The sequence below is a fragment of the Ascidiella aspersa genome, chromosome 1, assembly GCF_963924565.1.
Source record: "Ascidiella aspersa chromosome 1, kaAscAspe10.2, whole genome shotgun sequence".
Lineage (NCBI taxonomy): Eukaryota > Metazoa > Chordata > Ascidiacea > Phlebobranchia > Ascidiidae > Ascidiella > Ascidiella aspersa.
The window spans coordinates 206,894-228,865 of record NC_139447.1 but is presented as its reverse complement, the minus strand read 5'-3'; the positions used below and the strand labels follow the sequence as shown (position 1 = coordinate 228,865).

General features: G+C 35.9%; 2 protein-coding genes across 2 annotated transcripts; one reads left to right on the top strand and one right to left on the bottom strand.

Moving 5' to 3' along the window:
• The first annotated feature begins 3,674 nt into the window (after window positions 1-3,674).
• On the top strand, window positions 3,675-11,853 carry LOC146166383 (serine protease 27-like). Its single transcript, XM_083383047.1, has 13 exons — window positions 3,675-3,783; window positions 4,674-4,759; window positions 5,140-5,247; window positions 5,736-5,858; window positions 6,159-6,332; window positions 6,830-6,933; window positions 7,060-7,148; window positions 7,528-7,615; window positions 8,343-8,496; window positions 8,929-9,093; window positions 9,466-9,636; window positions 10,631-10,759; window positions 11,332-11,853. The coding sequence occupies exons 1-13, from the start codon at window positions 3,776-3,778 to the stop codon at window positions 11,457-11,459; spliced, it is 1,527 nt and encodes a 508-aa protein (XP_083239173.1). The 5' UTR covers window positions 3,675-3,775; the 3' UTR covers window positions 11,460-11,853.
• LOC146166382 (nucleotide sugar transporter SLC35B4-like) lies at window positions 11,826-17,553 on the bottom strand. Its single transcript, XM_083383057.1, has 6 exons — window positions 17,355-17,553; window positions 16,095-16,208; window positions 15,380-15,482; window positions 14,923-15,042; window positions 14,237-14,419; window positions 11,826-13,790 (listed from the first exon to the last, which is right to left on the bottom strand). The coding sequence occupies exons 1-6, from the start codon at window positions 17,432-17,434 to the stop codon at window positions 13,284-13,286; spliced, it is 1,107 nt and encodes a 368-aa protein (XP_083239183.1). The 5' UTR covers window positions 17,435-17,553; the 3' UTR covers window positions 11,826-13,283.
• Between the last annotated feature and the right edge of the window lie 4,419 nt (window positions 17,554-21,972).

Genomic DNA, 21,972 nt, shown 5'->3' with positions numbered 1-21,972 from the left:
AGCAGAACTTGAACTCAAACCAAGCAACTAGAAATAAGATTTTGTAGCAATTTGCACACAAAAAAATAAAATCTTTCTTTCATTAAATTTTCGGACGCTTGTCGAATTTCCAGTTTGGTTTATAGTCAATTCGTGTTTAACGAAACAAACAGTTAGTCGTTAATTAAATGTTGGATTAATTGTACGTTTAATTTCGTCGGTTAGGATTAGATCTTCTAAAGTGAGCTCAACTCCCTAAGGTTGCTAAATTATAGGCAAGTACAATCCCAGCAATCCAGCATAAATATCCTAAACTAGTGTGTATTTATTTCCGATAATATCTTGATGCCAAGTGACAGTTTTGTTTTTTTCAGCCTTGATAAGCGATCCAACGCAACAATTCTACCTTAAAGGTTAATTTACATAAAAATAGTAGGTTTGCAACTAAAGGTGACCAAACTTTTTCAGGCTGCAGCAGATTTTTGCCTGATTGAAAAATATCTCACTTACTTTTGAGTACGATGACGTCACTTGGTATCGGATCGGATCGGATCAATCGCGTATCGGTATCGGGCATCTCTGGATCTCCTTTGGTGCTTTTTAGATCTGAACAAAATAAACTGAAAAAAATATTTTTTTCGCCACATTTTATTTTTTAAACTGTTTCTAAAAAAACGATTCGCGTTTTATCTATTTTTTTTTCTATTTTTTTTTAAGTTCGCGTTTTATCTGTAGCCGTAAAGTTTGCATAATTTCGTAAAAAACTTTATACAAATAAAAAAAGATTCCATAAAAAGCTATTATTCAAATAATTACCAAGAAACCCAAAGAAATGACGAAATAGCAAAAAAGAAACCGAAAAAAACGGGGATTTCTGAAACCACTTCGTGACCTTTTGCAAAGCATCGATTCCAAGACAAAATAGAACACGGAGCTTTTCCTTCTGCAGGAAAAAGGAAATGAAACCAAATTTGGACAGAAACCGAAAAGTTTGGAAGGGTTGTATTTGTGGCATTGCGGGGCTGTTTGATTACAAATATTTTTGGACTTTCCGAAATGCTTATCTTCGGGATCTGGAATCGAGAAGTTTTTGCGACACAATAATAGCGGCATTGTGTCGTAGCACGCGTGGGTCGTGGTTTTCGACACGTGTAGCACAACGCAAGGTGGCGACAGAGAGTAGTCCAAATTAAAATTTAATTTCAATTTATTTGTGAATATTTGGTAAATATATAAAAAATAACTTCAAACTTTTAAAACGGATCTGGGTTCATAAGTTAACAACGTAATACTGCAGTTACACCAGAGTGACGTCATCAAAACTGGAAGCTGCAAAATACAAAAACATCGTTGGAAGAATTTTCATAAAAAGAACATAAATCTGAAACTCCAAATAAAAACCTGATGGTAGAGTTCTAACGCAAAGCAATTCAAAGTTTTGTTTTACTTTGTATAGCTGCAATATGACCGGGTGCTTCGGATTTGCTATAAATACCAGGAGAGAAACACTTTGGGGAATTCCGAGATGTTTTGCCGAGTGAGGGCGGTGTTTAAGTTTACTGCTCTGTGATTGGTCGATATTTTAAAATTCGACGAACTTTAAAGCGAGAAATGTGAAGTCGCTTTTCGTGCAGGTGAAGTTGATTTATACGAAGATATATTTTCGTTATGTTTTGTCAGATGCGAAGCCTGTTATCAACAGAAGTCAAAGTAGAAACATCTTTGTTAAATTTACATTAAATATTCTTTAAAAATAAACATTTACAAGAAACCTGTTTAACTTTTATCGCGACAGAGTGATTATGAGATCAGAACCGATGGCAGATACGATACCAAGTTGCACTTTCAATACTCGTCCGATACTAGGGTAATATCTGTGTCTATTTATTATTGGCTTTCTGCACACTGGAGTATTAATTATTCATTTTATTAACCTGATAAACCGTTCTACGTCCCAGTTTCACAAGTCTCGTTAATTTGACGTAAAAATGAACCTTTCGTGTCAAAATTACCAAAACTCGAGCGACTTTTGCTTCAAAGCGGAAGCGAAATAAAAACGACGCAAAACGCGAACGACGCTTTCGGTCCACTATGACGTCACACTGGCGTGAATCCCCAACGCATAATTAGTGCTGCGTCAGCGTTTTGCGTAACCATAATTGTGCTAAGTCATCACTTCCGTTAGACGAACTCGCTACAGCAAAATGCTTATAGCTGATTGTGTCGCAATATAAAAGATTACGTGATATGCATATGATAACGATTTTATAAAAAGTTATGTAAAGCTGTTAAAATGAATTCCATATATAAAATTGAAATTGATCTTGAGTAATATTTTAATTAAGTGTAAATTAATTTGTCTAAAGATTTACATATAAAATAAAAAATCCGATTAGAGATTATTACACTTCGTATAGTCGGTTGTAAGCTTTAATTAAAATATTAAAATCGTTACACATATTTTGCATTTGGTCATTTACGAAGGTTTTTAAACTAAACACGCAAGTAACACTTGAGTAGGCGTGGTATATATTATAAAACTGATACTATTTCGTATTACCTGCGACCTTAGCGTGTATTAAGGGTGAATATCAAGTTAGAAAAGTATGTTGTAAAGGCTCCAAATTTAAACTTACGCAGTTATTTCACAGCTTGCCGTAATGTGCTTGTGCAGATTTCGCTTAAATCCTTGTGTTTATAGCAAAGCACTGTAGAATAAATAGGCAACAAAACGGTTTAATCGGTAAATTGTATTTGTTCGGGACTAAAATGCAAAAAACAAAAGCAGTAATCACTTACTTATTATTTATGATATATGAAAAGCGAGCTCGAACCTCGATGAACGAAGTTGCAATTATCTAATGTTGCCGCTAAATCCACCCTCGACATTTAACCACCGAAAGTGATTAACTATTACGTCATAATGCCTCTGTTTGATCACAAACCCCAGTTATTACCCAGCTGATATTTCGCGGAAATTTTCATTTGTATTTTAAGAATTGTGAAAAAAGTAGCGCGCGTTTTGTGGGGGGGGGAGGCCCGCCACCCTGGCAACCGAAAATATTCGAACAAATAGTTCAACTTAGCAACAAACTCGCGCGTCCCTCTTTGTGACGCAATAAAGTAAAATGTGGCAGGAAGCAGGAACTTACCGAAGCGAAGTTTCAGGGAAGTCACGTGACAACAGTGACTCGTTGCGGTTATGACCTCACACATAACAACGCGACATAACAAAGGGAAGATGTTCGAGAACTCAAGATCGCGTTCTATTAATGGAAGCGGCAGCGAAAGTTAACGAACAATTATCAAATGTTGTGTCAGAGCTTAGCATAATGACGTCATTGTTCTAGAATTCACCCTCATCATGTGAAAGCACCGGAAGCAGACCCCGGGTTTGAATCGATTAGAGCGTCGAATTCCAACCTTATTTAGAATAAAGTCGGCCATATTTATATCGCGCGACTTTTAAGCACAATTTGCAAAAGTCGCGCTGTTTTCGATAATGGGCATTGTTCCAATGACAATGAATCGCTTGTTTTCGCATTGTTCACTTCCTGGGGAAACCTCGAAAATATTTCGAGCCGTTTGTGACGTTTGGACCTTGGGCGATTAGGCATTGTGACGTCACAAATGTACGCCTCTGCGTCTATAAAACGCGGGGCCATTGTTTCGAGGAATCATTCTGAATTGAAACGAAAAGTTTGTGAGAAAACAAGTTTACTGAGAAACAAGAAATTAACTTTCTGCAAAAAACTGAACATTAGAAGAAAACTACAGCATCGAAAACTGCATCGAAATGATTTGGTAAATTTGGTTTATTTGTTATCAACTTGGGACATAATTGGGGTCAAACAGTGGGAAATATTTGCTGCTTTGTATAAAATTGATAATTTTGACCGATATCATTTGGATAGATATACCGTTATTTGCCAATAAACGGTATTTTTACCTGATATTTTGTTGTGCTAATTGCAATCTTGCAATAAAATTAGAAAGCTTCCATTTTAATTTAAAACTTGCAGCAAAATTATTGACTAATTTTTGTTTTGTTTAAAAATAGCTTGAAATTATTGGCGTAAAAAAGAGTAAAATATGTCATCTTCCTCTATATATGAATGCTTATTTCAAGCAGTGGTTTTTAGCTTTCACGGACCGCTTGGCCCCAAACGCGGTTTTGAACCAATATTATGTAAAGCGATCGACAAACGATGTGTATTTCGTTGCTGTAACTTCAATGCTGCAATAAGGTTACATAGTTACGTCACAAACCAACCATTGTTGCGCTTGCAACCGAAAACCCACAATCGCGTTATTTGCAGCGGTCTAACTATTGCTCTATTATGTCCCAATTGTTACGTCATACGTCATGTTAAAATTATTTCCAAAACTGTTAGATTGGAGAATCGTATCGGGCGATGTTATAGAAATTTGATTTTTTAATCGTTTTATTCTTAATGTTACAAGTTTATACAAATTTTGTTTTACTTGTTGCTATTTTATAATCACCTCGTTGTAAATAACTTTAAAAAATACAGAATAACCATGATAACCAGAACGAATTTTATATTTTTTCATACACTTACAGATATAGCATTCCGTGATAAAAAATTTAAATTAAAACCGCGCACAGATACATTTATTTGAAACCGGATAGCCAACAGTTGTTTGTTCAGTGACTAAAGGTGTTTTTACAGGTCCGGATTAACAACATTCTCTTTGGTGACGATTTTGGGGATTTTTGCCACGTCATCATTAGCTCAGCAAGTTTCGCAAAACCAGGGTAAATAAACAAGTTGGTTTTTCACTTCACGTTCAACACATTAGCTGTCGGTTTGTGGTTTTCATCAATTAATACTAAAGTCAGGTTTTCGAAAGCGGCTTGCCTAGATTAAAGGATTTATTTATATATATCGTCCCAATGGGAGAATAAAAAGTATTTTGAACTGTTTAATATTTTTTTTGGATTATGAAGCAGTTAATTAAAACGGAAATGTATTTTTAAGTCGATAAGGACCTCTTCACAATCGTTCACTTCGGCTTTTAAATTAATCCAATGTTTTACAGAAAATAATTGTCAAACGAGCAGCGCGTTTTTTGTGTTAAGCTGAAAACGCAAAAAATATCAGTTATTTGTAAAAAGCCCCTTGTATATTCCACCAGACCTGTGCGTGGATTATTCTTCGGATTGCGCGAAATATGGGAATGAATGCAGCAATTACAAGGTTCTGCTGCAAATTTGCCCGATCACCTGCAACAACTGCCCAAAAAGTAAGAGAATATCGAAATATCGAATCCGCTCGCGGCGCGTATTTTAGCGTGACGTCATATGTTTATTGTTGCGTCATAAATCGTGCTTTGTTGCGCGAGATTCGAGGTAACAGTATAGCTTGTAAGTATTCTTTCTTGAAACTATATTTACACCAGAAAAGCTATTTATATATCTACTGGATCAACTTCTTTGCTTTCTTAAAAGAACTGAAGAGCCTATAAAGTTTAAGAAGCAGCAAAATATTAAAACTCACTCACAACCATTAATTTAAGGCACAAATATGTGTTCCAAAGAATAAATTTGTCAATTAGTAATTTTAAATGAATTTCTTCCAACTTATTTACGTACCCAAGTTTGATGACCTCTGCTTGAACTTTGTCATTTCAATTTACGTTTAATTTTGTTGTTTTATAAAATTGCAACCAAATATTTTAGTTTTAAATCTAAATTGTAATACCTATTGTGACGTCATTTTGCCCTCCCCCAGACCCGTGCCGCCAGTCGAACCGCGGGGGGTGCAGTGACGTATGCACGTGGACTGAGGGTTCAAAGGTCACGTGCAGGTGCTTTCCCGGGTTCAAACTCGACAAAGACAACAAGACTTGTATCGGTGAGAACACGTGGTTGGATGTTTATCAACTTTTATAACTTTTTAAAGTATTTCTATTGGTAGAAAACCTTACCACCGCTTTTTAATGTTTCCAGTAATTACTTTTTTGTTTTTTTAAATACCTTTGTTATTTCATTAATAAGTTTACCCAATACAAAAAATATGCGCTTAAAAGGACTGATAACTTTTCAAAAAGATAATGTAAAAATATTTCAATAATAAAACAGTGATAAGCCGCTTTTTTGTTTTTGTAGGTTATTGTTTGTTTTGTTTGAAAATAAAACTCCATTTTTTGTTTAGACATCGACGAGTGCTCTGAGGGTCCGGACCCCTGCCCCTCTACCCCCGATCAACCCCAATACTGCCACAACATCAAGGGGAGCCACGTCTGCCTGCCAAGCTCATCGTGCAACTTCAACAACCAAAGCACCAGCAACTACTACAGGAGCCCCAAGTGCTGCGCGCTCAAGAACGGTGGGTTGGGACGATTCGTAGGGGAATTAGGGGTTTACATTGGGGTATTGAGGGGCTGGGGTTACTAGTGGACAATACGTCATGTCAAGGTCACGGAATCACGTGACTTAGGCGACTTTCCCATATTCTTAAAGTTTCAAAATTATGGCAAGTAGATTTACCCTTTCTATATGCAATACAGCGATTGCTTTTCAACCTTTTTGACTTTTGGAAGCGATTTGAAGTAAAATGACATACAACAATAATTTTCCACTTTACTGCCAAAGCTAGCCAGTTAAAAATTTCTAACTGTATTAAAACAAGAAAGTGTCTGCGACCCGAATGCATTCATGTTAATTTAAGTCAAAGATCTTAGGCATGAAATGCTTGCCACAAATCTTCCCGCCAGCTTTGACAAAAACTTTCAGTGCAAATATCTCATTAACATAAACCCACCTCTTGCCTTGTCCCATGTTCACGTTCCACTTCCCGCTAACTTCCCGCTTCCCACGTTGCAGACACTTGCGGAACAAACGTCGACATAAGGTCAAAGTTCAACCCAGAGGTGGAGAGCAGGATATTCGGGGGAACCCCCTCCGTGACGGCAGCATGGCCTTGGATGGTGAGTGGGGAATCCCCTGACGTCATACTCATGCAAATTTAAAATATTGCTGTTTGTCGTTTTTAGTAAAACGTGTTTTTAACCGACAACAAAACCTAAACATGTTTTATATTGTCTCACCAATAGGTCCAGGTTGTGGATAAAGATGGTAGCCATGTTTGTGGCGGAACTATTATTTCCAAGTCGTTTGTTCTGACGTCAGCAAACTGCTTCAAGTAAGAAACAAGTTGAATGTGATGAAATATCTGTTTACCAGTATACACTGCGTGTAATATTATGAAATGTTAAAATGTATGTTTATTTATTTAGGTAAAAATTTAAACTGCCGCTAATTGCTTTTTTTATGCAGTGGTAATAACAAAAGTTTTATCACCAATATATTCAGGGAATTGTTTTAACTCTTTTAAAAGTAAGTAATTTAAATTCTAAAAGTCCATTACGAGGCAATTTAACACTTTAAGAACCACTCAGAAATAAGGGTTTAAAAATTTGTTTTTTTGTCAGAAATCCAAAACGTTTTAGCGGTTTCAAATAAATTACAAATAATAATATTTCTAATTTAAAAAAAAATACCATTCAACTTTATATTTACAGTCACACCGATTCACACTCAAGTTGGACTCTGATCTTCGGTCACGTGACATTAGGTTCATCACGATTGGTGCGACGGAGTGTCGAACAGGTGTGAAAATAACAAGTAACGAGTAAGAACTCTATGTTAAGCCTCGAAATTCCCCGAGGCAGATAACTGTCGCGATGTCGCCCGATTCTATAAAAAGCGATTTTATTGTGACGTCACAGACGAACAGATCGGCGTCGAACGCGAAATAATGTTTGATCGTAATCGAACAAATTGCTTTCCATATTTCCTGCTAAATATAGAACTTTTTCCAACTCTGTTTGAAATCAATTTGTTTTAGTGAAACCACAAGAAACTAGTGTTTCCCGATTCTTTATTGAATGACTGTTTAACAAAAACAAATAAAACGAGAAATCAATTATTAAAATGTTTCGACCAATAAAAAAGTGTTTATATTTAAAACAAAATTTCCTGGTGTACGTCAAATAAACCTAACCCTGTTTTAACGGCGAAATATATATTTTTGTTATAATTTTCTTCAATTACAATTAAACAATAATATAAACCATTATCTGATTCAAAGCTAAAATTACATTTTCTTGTGTGCGAGAGATTCCTCGCAAGTAAATGTTGTAGAGCCGCATTTATAAACAGTCACTAAAATATTTATAAACGTACGTGTACAATAAGTAATTTAGCTTTAATTTGTAAACACTTCTAATTTGTCCGTAATCACCATTCTGGGTATTTTAAGCCAATAAACATAATTTCGACAATTAACCACCGGACACAAAATGGCGTCGTAATAACCTTCCCACCAAACCTACAGGTGATACGACACGACTCTCTCGAGCACGACATCGCGCTCATCCGACTTAACGAGCCCCTCCAGTTCAATGACGTCATCAGCCCTGTGTGTCTCCCCTGCGGGGAAGTCCCGAAGGTGGGGCAGAAGTGCTGGGCGACTGGGTTTGGGCTCACAGGTGGGTCAGGGGGAATTTTGGGATTTTTATTTTAATGTAACATGGAATATTGGATTTAATAAGCAAGTGGGATTGTGCGAACGTTTCCAAAGTTCGAGAAGAAATATGCGAAACGTTGACACAGTACTAAGCAAAACTTTGGTGAAAATATTAATCGAACAATGTTTGGAAAATAATTTATGAGATTTTTTTACCTTTTTTCGACATTAAAAAGTAGATGCACATGTTAGTGAAAAATTTACTTATTTTATTTTATTGTTCTCATAACTTGAATTTTTTTAACGTTGTAAACTAGATTTGGTTTTGCTGCGGTCGGAAATGTGGGAACGTTGTTATGGTTTGAAAAAAAATAAATGGTGAATCGTGACGTAATACCAAGCACAGTAGTTACGTCACAGTCAGATTGTTTATTGTTTATCACCTGTGACGTAGGTGAGGGGGCAAACATCACATTCCCCCCAACATTGCGCGAAGTGGATTTACCGATTGTTGACGCGGAGAAATGCGCGAGAAGTTTCAGTGACGTCAACGTGACGTTGAACAAGAAGACGATGACGTGTGCTGGTTACGTAGCCGGTGGCAAGGACGCATGCTTCGGTGAGTGACGTCATTACACTTAAGTACCTGCGGATTGGTGACGTAATTGAACAGTGTTAGCTGGTTTGTTGCGAACCTTAAAAAAAATATATTAAAATTAAATTGTTTTTCTTAATATTCTTTTTTTATTTCTTTTCTTATTCTTTTATTGTTTTCGCTTAAAACTAAGGTTTTGTTGCTGTTTTATAAACATCCAAAAAATGAAAAAAAAAACAGAGATTTTTTATCATAAAGTTGTTTTTAAACTAATTTGTTCTAGTTTTGAAAAAAAACGCCGAAAAATAATTTAATGCCAATTTATTAAAAAACAAATCGCGTAATATTCACTTTTACTCTGATGACGTGAACCATGATGACGTATTTACCCCCCAGGTGACGGCGGCGGACCCCTGGTGTGTCAGCGTGAGACGTCATGCAGCTGGTACGTCACAGGAGTGACGTCATTTGGTCGAGGATGCGGTCGAGCAGGTTTCTACGGAGTTTACACGAATGTGGCGAGGTTCGAGGATTGGATCCGAGCAAATGTTGGCGAGGAAAAGTTGTGTGAGTATCTGTGTGTCTGTGTGTCTGTGTGTGTTGGACGTTTTAACAATAAAAACGCTTGTTTTCTTTTTATGTCTAACACACTTAGTAAAATATTAGCAAAAATTATATTTATTAATATTTCGGGGACAAAAGTTGTGGAATACTTCGAAACATGATTAGTAGTAGCTCAGGTTTTTTTCACACGAAACAACCTTCTTCATTTTAGTTTGATTTTTTATTACTTTAATTTACAATCGTTAAGACGCCGTACATTGTTTTATAAAAACGGTAAAATAATGTCCTTATATAAAAACCTGATTCATTGATGGTATATCATCATGCGCGCATATATAAGTTTCGACTAAATCTTGTGCTACATAATTTCTCCAGAGTTGTTTAAATAACTCTATGTTGACATTTCATCGAAACATATTCGCCGCCATAAAATACGAGGTTAAAACTCCTTTTGAAACTTTTCGCGATCAATTTAACAACCACTAATCGTTACAGAATCGAAACTCGTGAATTCTCAATCACTTGTCACGTCGAAAGCGGGATTTAACCGCCTGGGGATTCCCCTTGCGTCAACTGACGTTCTACTTTTGTAGTTTCATAGTTTGGTTGATTGTACAAACCATTTTATAAAAGCGCATGTTAACAGCAATTAGGTTTTTGTTTAAAAGTATTGTTAAGTTAGACAGGTGCAACAATTAAGGGTTAAGAGCACTAAAAGTTTGTTCTAAAAAAAAATAAAAACTTTGTTGGCTTCGAATTGAGCAATTTTATCTGGGTTGCTGCGCTGGTAATTCGTCACCAAACACTAACCTAAAAAGTTTCCTTGACACCAGGGTTTGGATTTCTAAGTTATCATTAAATATGGAAAAATACCTCAAAACAGCATCGTAATGTTTTCAGATTTATAAAATAAAATTAGGACGTCACTGTTGTTATAAAATACTGTTCGAAATACCCCCAAAAGTTCACATTTTACCCCCTACTTTTCCCCCCCCAGGTCCCGCCAATTACAATCCCTGCGCCGGGCTCACTGACACCTCCAGCGGTTGCCGTAGCAACGCCGACGCATGCGCACCACGCATGAAGGAAGGGTGCGTGAGAACTTGCTGCTTGAGGAAACACGGAAGTAAGTTGCGGAAGCGAATCGTTAGACCGGAACGAAACTCAAGCCACAAAACCAGGGGGATCCCGATACCTGACGTCATATTACGATACCTGACGTCATATTACGATACCCGATATATTTTTGACAAAAATTATCGCGATACAAATCGATACCAAATGACGTCACGAGTAAACCAAATAAGCGAACTTTATGAAATTTAAACGTTCAAAGGTAATTTTAAAGGTTCTTATGACAAAATTTTCTTTAAGAAGTTTAGTTAACTTCACTTGTTAACCATTTATTTGATAATTTACTTTTTGGGAAATCCCCGGTCAATTTCGCATGGTTAAAATTACTTTGTTGCCTTGGTATCAGACCGGCACCAAATTTTAATATATAGCTTTAGGCATGTTAAAAAAACGAGAAAAACGTTTAGAAGGCTGTGGCAGTAGCAATCCACTTTCCCAGAGGTTCCGGCATTTGAACATATATAGCAAACTTGACAGCAAATGCCTGATTCAAATTTTAATTTAATAGTCAAACTTACTTTTTACAGTAATCTTACTGCAGATGTTTAACAACCCACTTTGCAGGGGTTCCAGCTTGCTTTGATCGCCCTGGCTTCAGTGGAAGTTGTCAGGTGTTCAGGAGCCGCTGTAACTCTCCTCTCATCCGAGATTACATGAGGACCAACTGCGCCAGAACCTGCGGCGCCTGTTGAACCGGGGAAGCCCCAACACGGAACCGGACGCTCGCCATTTAAATACATACTTTTTGTTTATTTATCGTAAAAATCGCCATTTTGTAAATACCAGTTTCAAGCGCGGGTTCGAACCATAAACCTTCGGAACTCGCTTACAAGCTTACTTATATATTGCTTGCATGTAAAATTCCGAGGGTCGTTGGTTCGCCTCCCACTTGTGCAATTTTCGCTTACGTATATTTTTTAAACATTGCAGAAAAATAACTTAAAATCATATTTTTTATGTTTTTACTTCGTTTTTGCCAGAATTTGAAAACCCGGCAATTTTTTAACCTATTTATAACTTTAGCGTTACGAAAGAGCAAACTCGCCTTTTTGTAATGTTCACTGTTTTTCTATGTTTATTATAAACGGCACAATAAAAAATATATCATGAAATGTTTTTTGATTTTTGCAAGGGCATAGCATCACAAACGAAAGAAATAACAGCTATTTTTAAATTTTGGTTAAGTTTTATTCTCTGAGGTTGTTTTATGACGTCATCTGCAAAACATGTCTTACTTCTAGTTTAAAAAGTATTTTTTATAGAAACACAAATAAAATGGCAGAAAAATGTAAAATTACACTCAAAGTATAAATTATTGCAAGAAACGGGATTGAAATACGTAAAGGTTCGTCTAAATTCAGAGTTTTTAAATAAGGCTTGTGCGACAATTTGCTAAATGAAGAAAAAGTTGAAGAAATATTCAAGGAAATAAAAACAGAAATTAAATGAAGACAAACCATTGAGTGTTTTCGGTACATTTTGATTGCCTTGTAAAAAACACGTTTTTTAGAAAACCTAAAAACCACCAAAAAATGAAAAAATTCTATTCGTCGATAAACTTTGGATAAATAACAGATAGAAAAATAAAATCTGCCCGAAAAGAGCTTCAACAATACAAACTGCAATTATTGTGGGAATAATGAAATGAAATGGATATAACTCCTCACATTAATGTACAGAATGACAACAAAATAAAAAGTGGAATGTATTTTCTGGCTGCTATGACAACAAATAAAGTAATATTATTGTTTTTTACGAAAATACAAGTTACCATGTTACAACAAGGAAAGTGCCACGTTAAAATGCAAAATATCCAATTTGTTTAGCTTTAAGTAAGAAAGTGCAAAACTAACAACAAACAAGTTAGAAAAAGCTTCACAACAAAATTGCTCCAAAGTAAAAACATTGAAAGTGACAACAGAATTAGGTTTGCATCAGGAATACCCGAATAGTCGGTTCCCGATACCAAGTAGAAAGTATCGGCGCCGATCTGATTCCAAATCAACGTAGGAATTCTGGCATGATTTGAAAATACTTTTAAACTTACAAAGGTATAGTTTTAGAAAAATTGAAATGAATAATTAAAAGTTAATAATTTCTGTGTGAAGGAAACATAATCTTTAAGATTACACTGGATGTCTTTTTTATTTTACAACAATGCAGAAGATATGTTGAACCGAAGTTTTGGAGATTCCTACTCCACATGCTTATATTCGCTTCACATAAGTTCAACTCAACTTGTGGAAATAAATGCATTGGATATTTTGAAGAAATGTTACAAACAACTTAATGGTGTGACTGGGGCGCATGGAAACGTTCCACTGTGTTCAATATTTTTTCTTTGTGACGTCATAACATATGTAGTAACCAGTTAAACGTCACATAACTTGTTTTTATTGCAGCGCAAGTAATAAAGGATATTTTGTGAAGAGGCTGGTTTATTGCGACGGATCGGTCGGTGACGTCACTGTTATTGCATGACGTCACGACCTAACGATTACGTCATAGCAGGAATTCTACTCTGATTTCTTTTTCGTAGTTAACCCGTTACTCGACTCACTGGCGCCTACTAGCGAATTCGCGCGTTTAGCGACGTCATAGTTGAAGATAGCTCGTTTGATGACGTCAGCATACGGCAGTAGTGTTTTGATGACGTCAGTGTATAGAAGGGTGCCGAGGAATACGAAGGCTGTCCCGATCCAGTGAAGTGTTTGGAAGTTGTTGCCGAAGTAGAATACGGAGAATATGAGCGAGATGAACTTGCGGAGTGTTAAGAGGAGCGTGACGGAGAGCGAGGAGGAGTGGGAGAGGAGCAGGAATATGGAGCGGATGCAAATGTACTGGGTGAGCACGTTACAAAGCATGTACTGCCACAAGATGGGGCACTGCACATCAAGCCCCAAGGTGGCGCTACACAGCCACGAAACAAGCGGGATAATGCTGCGCTCTGATTGGTTGAGGATAGAGATGTTTTGTAGAATGCTCGGTGCAAGAATGGCGAAAAACGGGAGGGGAATCGCGTGCTGGAACAGCAAGGAACAGTTACTTATTGATCTTCAATTATCTTTATACATACAGGTTTTCAAAGTCCACCAACAATTAATTTATAACCCCACCCACTACCCACCATTAACCCTAAACAAGGACGAACAATCCGGCGCTGTTTAAACTATGCCACCAAACTTTACAATCTAACCGTCCGTGGCCAGACCGACGGCCCCGATCGTCCCATACCCTATCCCTACAGTTCCAGGCGTTATTTTGGTCATTTAGACCTTATTTTGATAAATTTAGGCCTTATTCCGATGATTTTGATCTTATTCTGGACTGAACATTACTGTGTATTTGGCTTTATTATGTCGTTGGTCTTAATACTATGGTTTTATAAATTTTTCTGTTTTAGGTATCATTGCTTTGTAGGTTTTATTCTGTGAACCCCGTTATAACAAGGTTCAGGTATGTTACTCACATTGTAGAAGAGAGCTTCCCTGGATTGCTTTCCGTGCTCGAGGAATAAAACTTCCTGGAAGACTCCCAATCGAGCCGAGATGAGAAGGGACAAGCTGATGAGGAAGATCCCCAATAACATCAACAATCCTCCTCCTGTGGAGGATGCTCCTGATTCCCCTGTAGATGCTGGGCTCTTCTGCGTCTGGAGTCAGAGGAGTAATGAGAGAAAGAAGTATTCAACATTTCCAACCACGTCACTGAATTCGTTTCTCACAGCGATGCTCAAAATCTTATGCAAAATATGATCACCTACTACCCTCTAAAGTGGTGTTTATATACCAAGTGGTGAAGGAGTTAAAATGTCTTTTAATTTGAGGCAAATGATTGAGTAACTGTGAGAATTTATGTGGAAATAGTACCTTAAATTGTACGCATCAACAGAAATTTAAAGCTTTTTGCATCAAGATTTATCATTTTTTCCGTGATTTTGATTTTAGAAGACTACTTGGCGAGCACAAAATCATAAAATACCAATCAATTGTCATAATTTGCCAAAATTAACAAACCTAGATTAAATTTAGACTTATTAAAGTTGGGGGTATAAAAAAGTAAATAAAAGCTTCAAAAAGAGATTTTCAACTTTGAAAACACGAACAAGATTTTAAACTTTACATTCTTACAACAAAGCACCATTCTACTACTTACGGTTGCAAATGTGCAGATCGTTATCCCGATGGTGACGAGAAAAACAGAAACAAACTTCGTAGCGGGGTATGATCGCCGTAGCAACACACACCCTAGCAACAGGTTGGCAACCAATGACCCCTGGGAATAAATTGTGACATCACACTGGCCAGGAAACAAAATTTGCGGAGTGTTTTGTGGGTTAATCGTTTACAAAATTTATGTTTTGTAGAGTGTTGTTTCATTTAATGGCAGCAACTGAATAATTTAAATTTACCAATATGTTCGTTTCACCAATAAGAAATGAAGGTTTCAGGCACTGATAATAAACATTTCTAGTTAAGTCACAATTTTTGCACAAACAGAATTTATAGATAATAGATTCCTAATATAATTTATAAAGTTTATAAGTCTTTAAAATAGAAAATGTTTTTATCATTTACCAAGAATGTAATGTAATATCATTGGATGAACTTACAGATTTGAAAATCATGTGCAGAGGCATTGGAACGTTGCAATCCAGAGAAATAATGTTGCTTACACTTGCTGTGAAATACATTACCACCATCACAACATACTTCCTGCAACACAAATATAAACGCTTGGAAGATAAACATTAAGGCATGGAGGCAGGTAACGCCAAGAAAAATGAAACAGATCAATAAGTTGTGGCAAACTACATTAAGTTACTAAACACAGTGCAAATTTAAGTAATTTTGAGTAAGACAATATGCTTAGGACAATTAGATATTCAGCAACTTTCTGTTAACTACATGCACATATATATATATTTAAAAATACAAATTTTATTTCAGGTATAAAACTAGAAGAAAGAATGTAAAGTCACGGTTCTCAAGATTGCTTAGTAGACAACTTTTATAATATTTGGGCAGACTCCATAAATTCTAAGGCAGCAATTTAAAAAAAATCATGTTAAAATAATTAGCCTTAACATTTAAATTACCAGTCAATATGAACTAATTCTATTGGCAAGCTGTCAAATAATATATTTGAAAGATATTGACGGTTCTTTTAAAACTTTCTCACGGACCCAGTTTGTGAAATACTGAAATGTACCAACGACATTTTGATTGCAATAGGTTTCTAACTTAAAAAAATTGCATTGCAACTTATTGTTCTAATTCATTGTTGATAGATTGAAAGTTTAAATGATGTATTTTAGTAGAACTTACCTAAAAGGTATGACTCTTTTTTTCGTTCCGAATTTACTCTGAAATATGAAACCTTCGATTGAAATGAACAAGAATTGGAAGAACACGATCATATTTCCACTGTTTGAAGATGCTCTGTTTGGAAAAACAACAAAACAGAAATCGAACCACAATTTAAAATCCTCCCACATATCTAGTAAGGTCCTAGGATGTCCAACCTTTTAGCAGAATGAGCTCCATTGCCACTTAAAAAATGTTGATAGACTGCAAAACCTTTAAATTTAAGGGGTGACATCATAAAACAACGCAACTTTTATAAACACACGCTTCTCGAGAGTGAACTCGTGCCCAAATATGCAAGTAAATCTCCGCCTTATTTATTTGTCTTATTATGGATAACGATTGTTTTCAATAAAGGCTACTGAAAGTGAGAATAAATGGTGGGCCGCACGTAAACATCAGGTGGGCCGTGGGTTGGACATCCCTGCCCCAAGTGTTTAATTAATAATTGTATGTTTTTGACCGCTTGAAATCAAGCACAGAGGATGGTCTACATTGAATTCTACAAAATTTTATTTTACTTAACGAAACACATTGTCAAAATTGTAATTGCAAGGAAGAAATAAATATGGGAGAATAAATAACAATAACAGTGGACCCACCCAAACTCACACCGGAAACGAAATATTGTTAGCAATATAAACCTTGAGGTGAAATGTGGTGAAATTCTAGACCAGCACCCAGGCAAATTCTTTTATTCAAAAAAATTCTGATTAAACTAGCCAATGAGTCAGGAAATTCAATTTGAACTATGTTTTATTTTGTCAGCCTCTGGTCCAATCAGGATCCAGTAGTTCTGTGTGTGCCGTTTGCAACATGATTTGTTTGATAGAAGATATCTTGCCCAAAAAAATTACACTGTTTTATATTATAGGTCATGTTTGAATAATTAAACACATAAAGGCGCTGTTCTAGAATCCTACCACAGTTATAAAATCAACGCACAAAATTTGATTTAGGGTGCAAGTTAGCGTTTGGGTGCGGGTGGGTCCAGTATTAAAATATTCAGTATTTAATAATAATACCGGACCCACCTTAACCCAAACCCGCACCCAAATATTGTGCGTTGTCATAGGATTCTAGACCAGCGCCAAAATATACTTTAAGGAATTATATTAAAAATAATTCTCTTGAACAATCCGATATTTTCGTCAACTATAGTTTAGGCACCATTCAATATATTAAGTTGCAGAACACATATTATCAAAAGTACTTCCTCACCTGATCAAATGCTCCAGAAACACAACATTCAAACAACATCCGGCTAAAGCCGAGCATGTTGCAACAACCGTCCAGTCCATCACGTTTTAATTAAATCAACGGCTGACTTGTTACTGCTGCTAAATAATTTGGTTTCCAATTTGATTGCAACCTTGGAATTGTTATTTTAACAAGGTTTAAAATAGCTTTTTTGTCAAGATTTTTTTAATTTCATGAATTACATCTGTGTTCACTCAACCGTGAAAGATGCCGTGGCCAAAATAAACTTTTAACGCCTACACGGTAATGAAAAATAGTATCGAATGAAACCACTAAAACTAAAAAATTAAACACACTTATCAGACCATTGTCATTTCGGCGAAATAATTTTTCATGCTTTTTTCAACATTTTTTACGCCATTTACCACAATTTCACTTTCTTTTGCCTACCTATAAAACTGACTAAAATTAAATATTTTCGCGTTTTTTGTCATCAATATAGTCAGATTGTCAATTCATTCAGATATTTTCAGTGAAATAGGTTTTCCGTAGCCCATTTGTGCTTACAAACAAAAAAAAATTAAAGTTTGGGGGGTACATTTCGTCGAATTTTTAAAAACTATCCGCACATTAAAATTTCCTAAAAATTTACATACATCTACTAGAAAGTATTCTTAACAAGATAAGCATAGTCTCCCACTCTGGTCATTCAGATATTTTCAGCGAAATAGGTTTTCCGTAGCCCATTTGTGCTTAAAAACAAAAAAAATTAAAGTTGGGGGGTACATTTGGTCGAATTTTTAAAAACTATCCGCACATTAAATTATCCTAAAAAATTACATACAACTACTAGAAAGTATTCTTAACAAGATAAGCATAGTCTCCCACTCTGGTCATTCAGATATTTTCAGCGAAATAGGTTTTCCGTAGCCCATTTGTGCTTAAAAACCAAAAAAGGAGAGTTTGGGGGGTACATTTGGTCGAATTTTTAAAAACTATCCGCACATTAAAATTTCCTAAAAATTTACATACAACTACTAGAAAGTATTCTTAACAAGATAAGCATAGTCTCCCACTCTGGTCATTCAGATATTTTCAGCGAAATAGGTTTTCCGTAGCCCATTTGTGCTTAAAAACAAAAAAAAATTAAAGTTTGGGGGGTACATTTGGTCGAATTTTTAAAAACTATCCGCACATTAAAATTTTCTAAAAAATTACATACAACTACTAGAAAGTATCCTTAACAAGATAAGCATAGTCTCCCACTCTGGTCATTCAGATATTTTCAGCGAAATAGGTTTTCCGTAGCCCATTTGTGCTTAAAAACCAAAAAAGGAGAGTTTGGGGGGTACATTTGGTCGAATTTTTAAAAACTATCCGCACATTAAAATTTCCTAAAAAATTACATACAACTACTAGAAAGTATTCTTAACAAGATAAGCATAGTCTCCCACTCTGGTCATTCAGATATTTTCAGCGAAATAGGTTTTCCTAATAGTTTTCTTGTCTCGAACGTCGCACAAACCCTTCAAAGAATCCGTTTCCAAGACAGCTTATGCAAGCTCGCCATCTATTTTCGCCGTTGAAGCAACAGCCGCTTTATTTTCACCGCAACCTGCATTATTCCCTACGTCACCGACGTAACGAAGCAACCCGACGAACTTCCCTGGAACCTACGCAGCTTCACACATCTTCTGGAGGGGGTCCTGTAGCGAACCTATCGATGTCTATCCACGTTCACCAAAGCGTGCAGATCGCATTTTTTTCTATTTCGCTATTGTACATTTATAAACGTGTGTTTGTGCTGTGCCATCTCTTTACCTTAACTTAACCATGTCGCAGCTACGCAATAAAGCACCAACCGCTTTAGGGGTATATTGAGCTTGATTTTGAAACTATCCGCGCATTAAAATTGCCTAAAAATTTCAATACAACTACTAGAAAGTATTCTTAACAAGATAAGCATAGTCGCACACTCTTATCATTCAGATATTTCCAGCGAAATAGGTTTTCCGAATGTCATACGTAAACCTGTCTTTGGCGCCTTCCGCCAGTTGCCTTTTTCCTACTTTACCTGCGTAACGTGCGTGAGATTTATCCGTTTTCCTTCTCTCTTGAGCGATATTGCTTTTCAACGTTTCATTTGCATATAATATCACATTGTTGTTTTACTAATTGGTTGTAAATACGATCGGTTGGTATGTTTCTTCTTGTTTGTGTAAGTAATGTGAACGAACAAACTTATTCTAAAGTGCCAATAAAACCGGACTGGGTAAACAGTAGTGTGGGTTGATTTAAGTAATTTTGTTAGGAATCATTTACAACCTAGTCATAGCGATAATATAGTTCCTAATTGATAGACATCAAGCCAAAACACTTACAAATATTTGTGCTCGAATCCCGTAATTCATGTACTGCTAGGCCAAATATTATATGTCCTCTTTTGGGACAATTTGTCCTCTTTTTTCAAGAAAAGTTAATGGTCCTCCGAGGACGCTCAAAAATGCCCAAATGTCCTCTTTGATCGCATTTCGAGGTATTTGCTTGCATTTTCAACAAGACTTTTAGGCAAGATGTGGAATTTATTTTTGAAAATTTACTGTAGCCATTAAACATGCTGAATTGCCGGTTTAAAGGTTTTCCAACCATTTGCCAAAGAAAGTCGGCATGTTGCTTAAACCGTCTAGCTAACCCTTCTGATGTATAATTTTTTATGAAACGGAAAACACAGCGTTTTTTTTAAACTGAGATCACTACAATTTACGAAGCTCGCCAACGCATTTTGCTAAGTTAAATTACTCGAACGTTCACGTAGCGGAACTTGGAACTTATGCCGGACAGAGCCATGGCGAGTGAGGTTTTCAGTCTTACGTCCCACATGATATAGTAAATACAAATGTTATTTATTCCAACGGACCGCTACATCCTGGACATACGGAACATGTATTTACATTGTATTGCATGATACAGCCTATTTTCGCGCTCAGCGCGAATTTACTACTTATGTTGTCTTTTCTGACATAAAGTATCGTTAAGTGCCATTCGATATTTTCTGTCTATTAGTAATATACATATCATCGAAGGTGTAACGGCCCCATTTAATTACAGTTTTGCTAACTATATAGATAAACCATAAAAGTTATCCCTTTTTCGTACTATTTTTATTCAATTTTATATATCATAACAGGCTAGCAACAGGGGGACTTGTACTTTTTTGCGCGAATCTATAATGTTTTTGCAAAATTGCCGTTATATTTTGTGTCGTCACATTTTTGGAACACAATAACGCAATGTTTAATTTTTGTTCTCAACATCACAGCCTTACAATTGGTTTCGCGCTTCGTGCGACCAGCAATGTGCTTAACTATTTTCATGCTGTCCACTGACATTTCATTACAAAATGCCGAATTGCTTTTCATAGGGGGGAGCAAGGCATAGGAAAATTACCAAAGAGGCAGCGCGACTCAAAAAAGGTTAAGAACCACTGATGATTCAAAATGATCCACTGATCTAAAGTGATCCACTATTTTTGTAAAGCCTGGAGACGAAGTTGCACCTTCCGAAGCCACCATGGCATTTCATACAATAAAGCACCATTTTTGCTATAAATCTAACGACTGTATCTCATTTACTTGGCAGCCAAAAAAATGTCCTCTTTATGGGTATTAAAAATATGGTAGCCCTATAGTACTGCGCAAAATTTTTGATAGGGTATGTAGCTTATAAATCTTTTATTAAACTATGATACTCTATATATTTCAGACCACCTGTTAGCAACTAAAATTTGACCCAGCCAGGCGTCATTTTGGATATGTTTTACCAAATTAATTTTTTTTTTGTTTTTAAGCACAAATGGGCTACGGAAAACCTATTTCGCTGAAAATATCTGAATGACCAGAGTGGGAGACTATGCTTATCTTGTTAAGAATACTTTCTAGTAGTTGTATGTAAATTTTTAGGAAATTTTAATGTGCGGATAGTTTTTAAAAATTCGACCAAATGTACCCCCCAAACTTTAATTCTTTTTGTTTTTAAGCACAAATGGGCTACGGAAAACCTATTTCGCTGAAAATATCTGAATGACCAGAGTGGGAGACTATGCTTATCTTGTTAAGAATACTTTCTAGTAGTTGTATGTAAATTTTTAGAAAATTTTAATGTGCGGATAGTTTTTAAAAATTCGACCAAATGTACCCCCCAAACTTTAATTTTTTGTTTTGTTTTTAAGCACAAATGGGCTACGGAAAACCTATTTCGCTGAAAATATCTGAATGACCAGAGTGGGAGACTATGCTTATCTTGTTAAGGATACTTTCTAGTAGTTGTATGTAAATTTTTAGGAAATTTTAATGTGCGGTTAGTTTTTAAAAATTCGACCAAATGTACCCCCCAAAATCTGTGTTTTTTTCCAAAAACTCTTTTCGAGTTTTATTTATATTAGCAAAATTAATGGATTACGGCAATGCTGTTTCGGTGGAAATATCTGATTGCCAGAGTAGGAGACTAATGCTTGGTAGGCAAACTTTATTGTTGTTGCATTGTATTTTTTAGAACTTTTCGATGTGTGCAAATTATTTAAAATTTATTCTAAAACAAAGATTTTAGCAGATATATTTTAATAATGTGTTGTTGTTGGGAC

Excerpts from the sequence above, each read along its gene's own strand:
- LOC146166382 (XM_083383057.1), bottom strand. The coding sequence starts at position 17,434 with ATGGACTGGACGGTTGTTGCAACATGCTCGGCTTTAGCCGGATGTTGT. Across the intron at positions 15,483-16,094 it reads AAAAGAGTCATACCTTTTAG|GAAGTATGTTGTGATGGTGG; the intron begins GTAAGTTCTACT and ends TTTGTGTTGCAG. Across the intron at positions 14,420-14,922 it reads CGATCTGCACATTTGCAACC|ACGCAGAAGAGCCCAGCATC; the intron begins GTAAGTAGTAGA and ends CTCTGACTCCAG.
- LOC146166383 (XM_083383047.1), top strand. Across the intron at positions 5,248-5,735 it reads CTGCAACAACTGCCCAAAAA|ACCCGTGCCGCCAGTCGAAC; the intron begins GTAAGAGAATAT and ends GCCCTCCCCCAG. Across the intron at positions 9,094-9,465 it reads TGGCAAGGACGCATGCTTCG|GTGACGGCGGCGGACCCCTG; the intron begins GTGAGTGACGTC and ends TTTACCCCCCAG.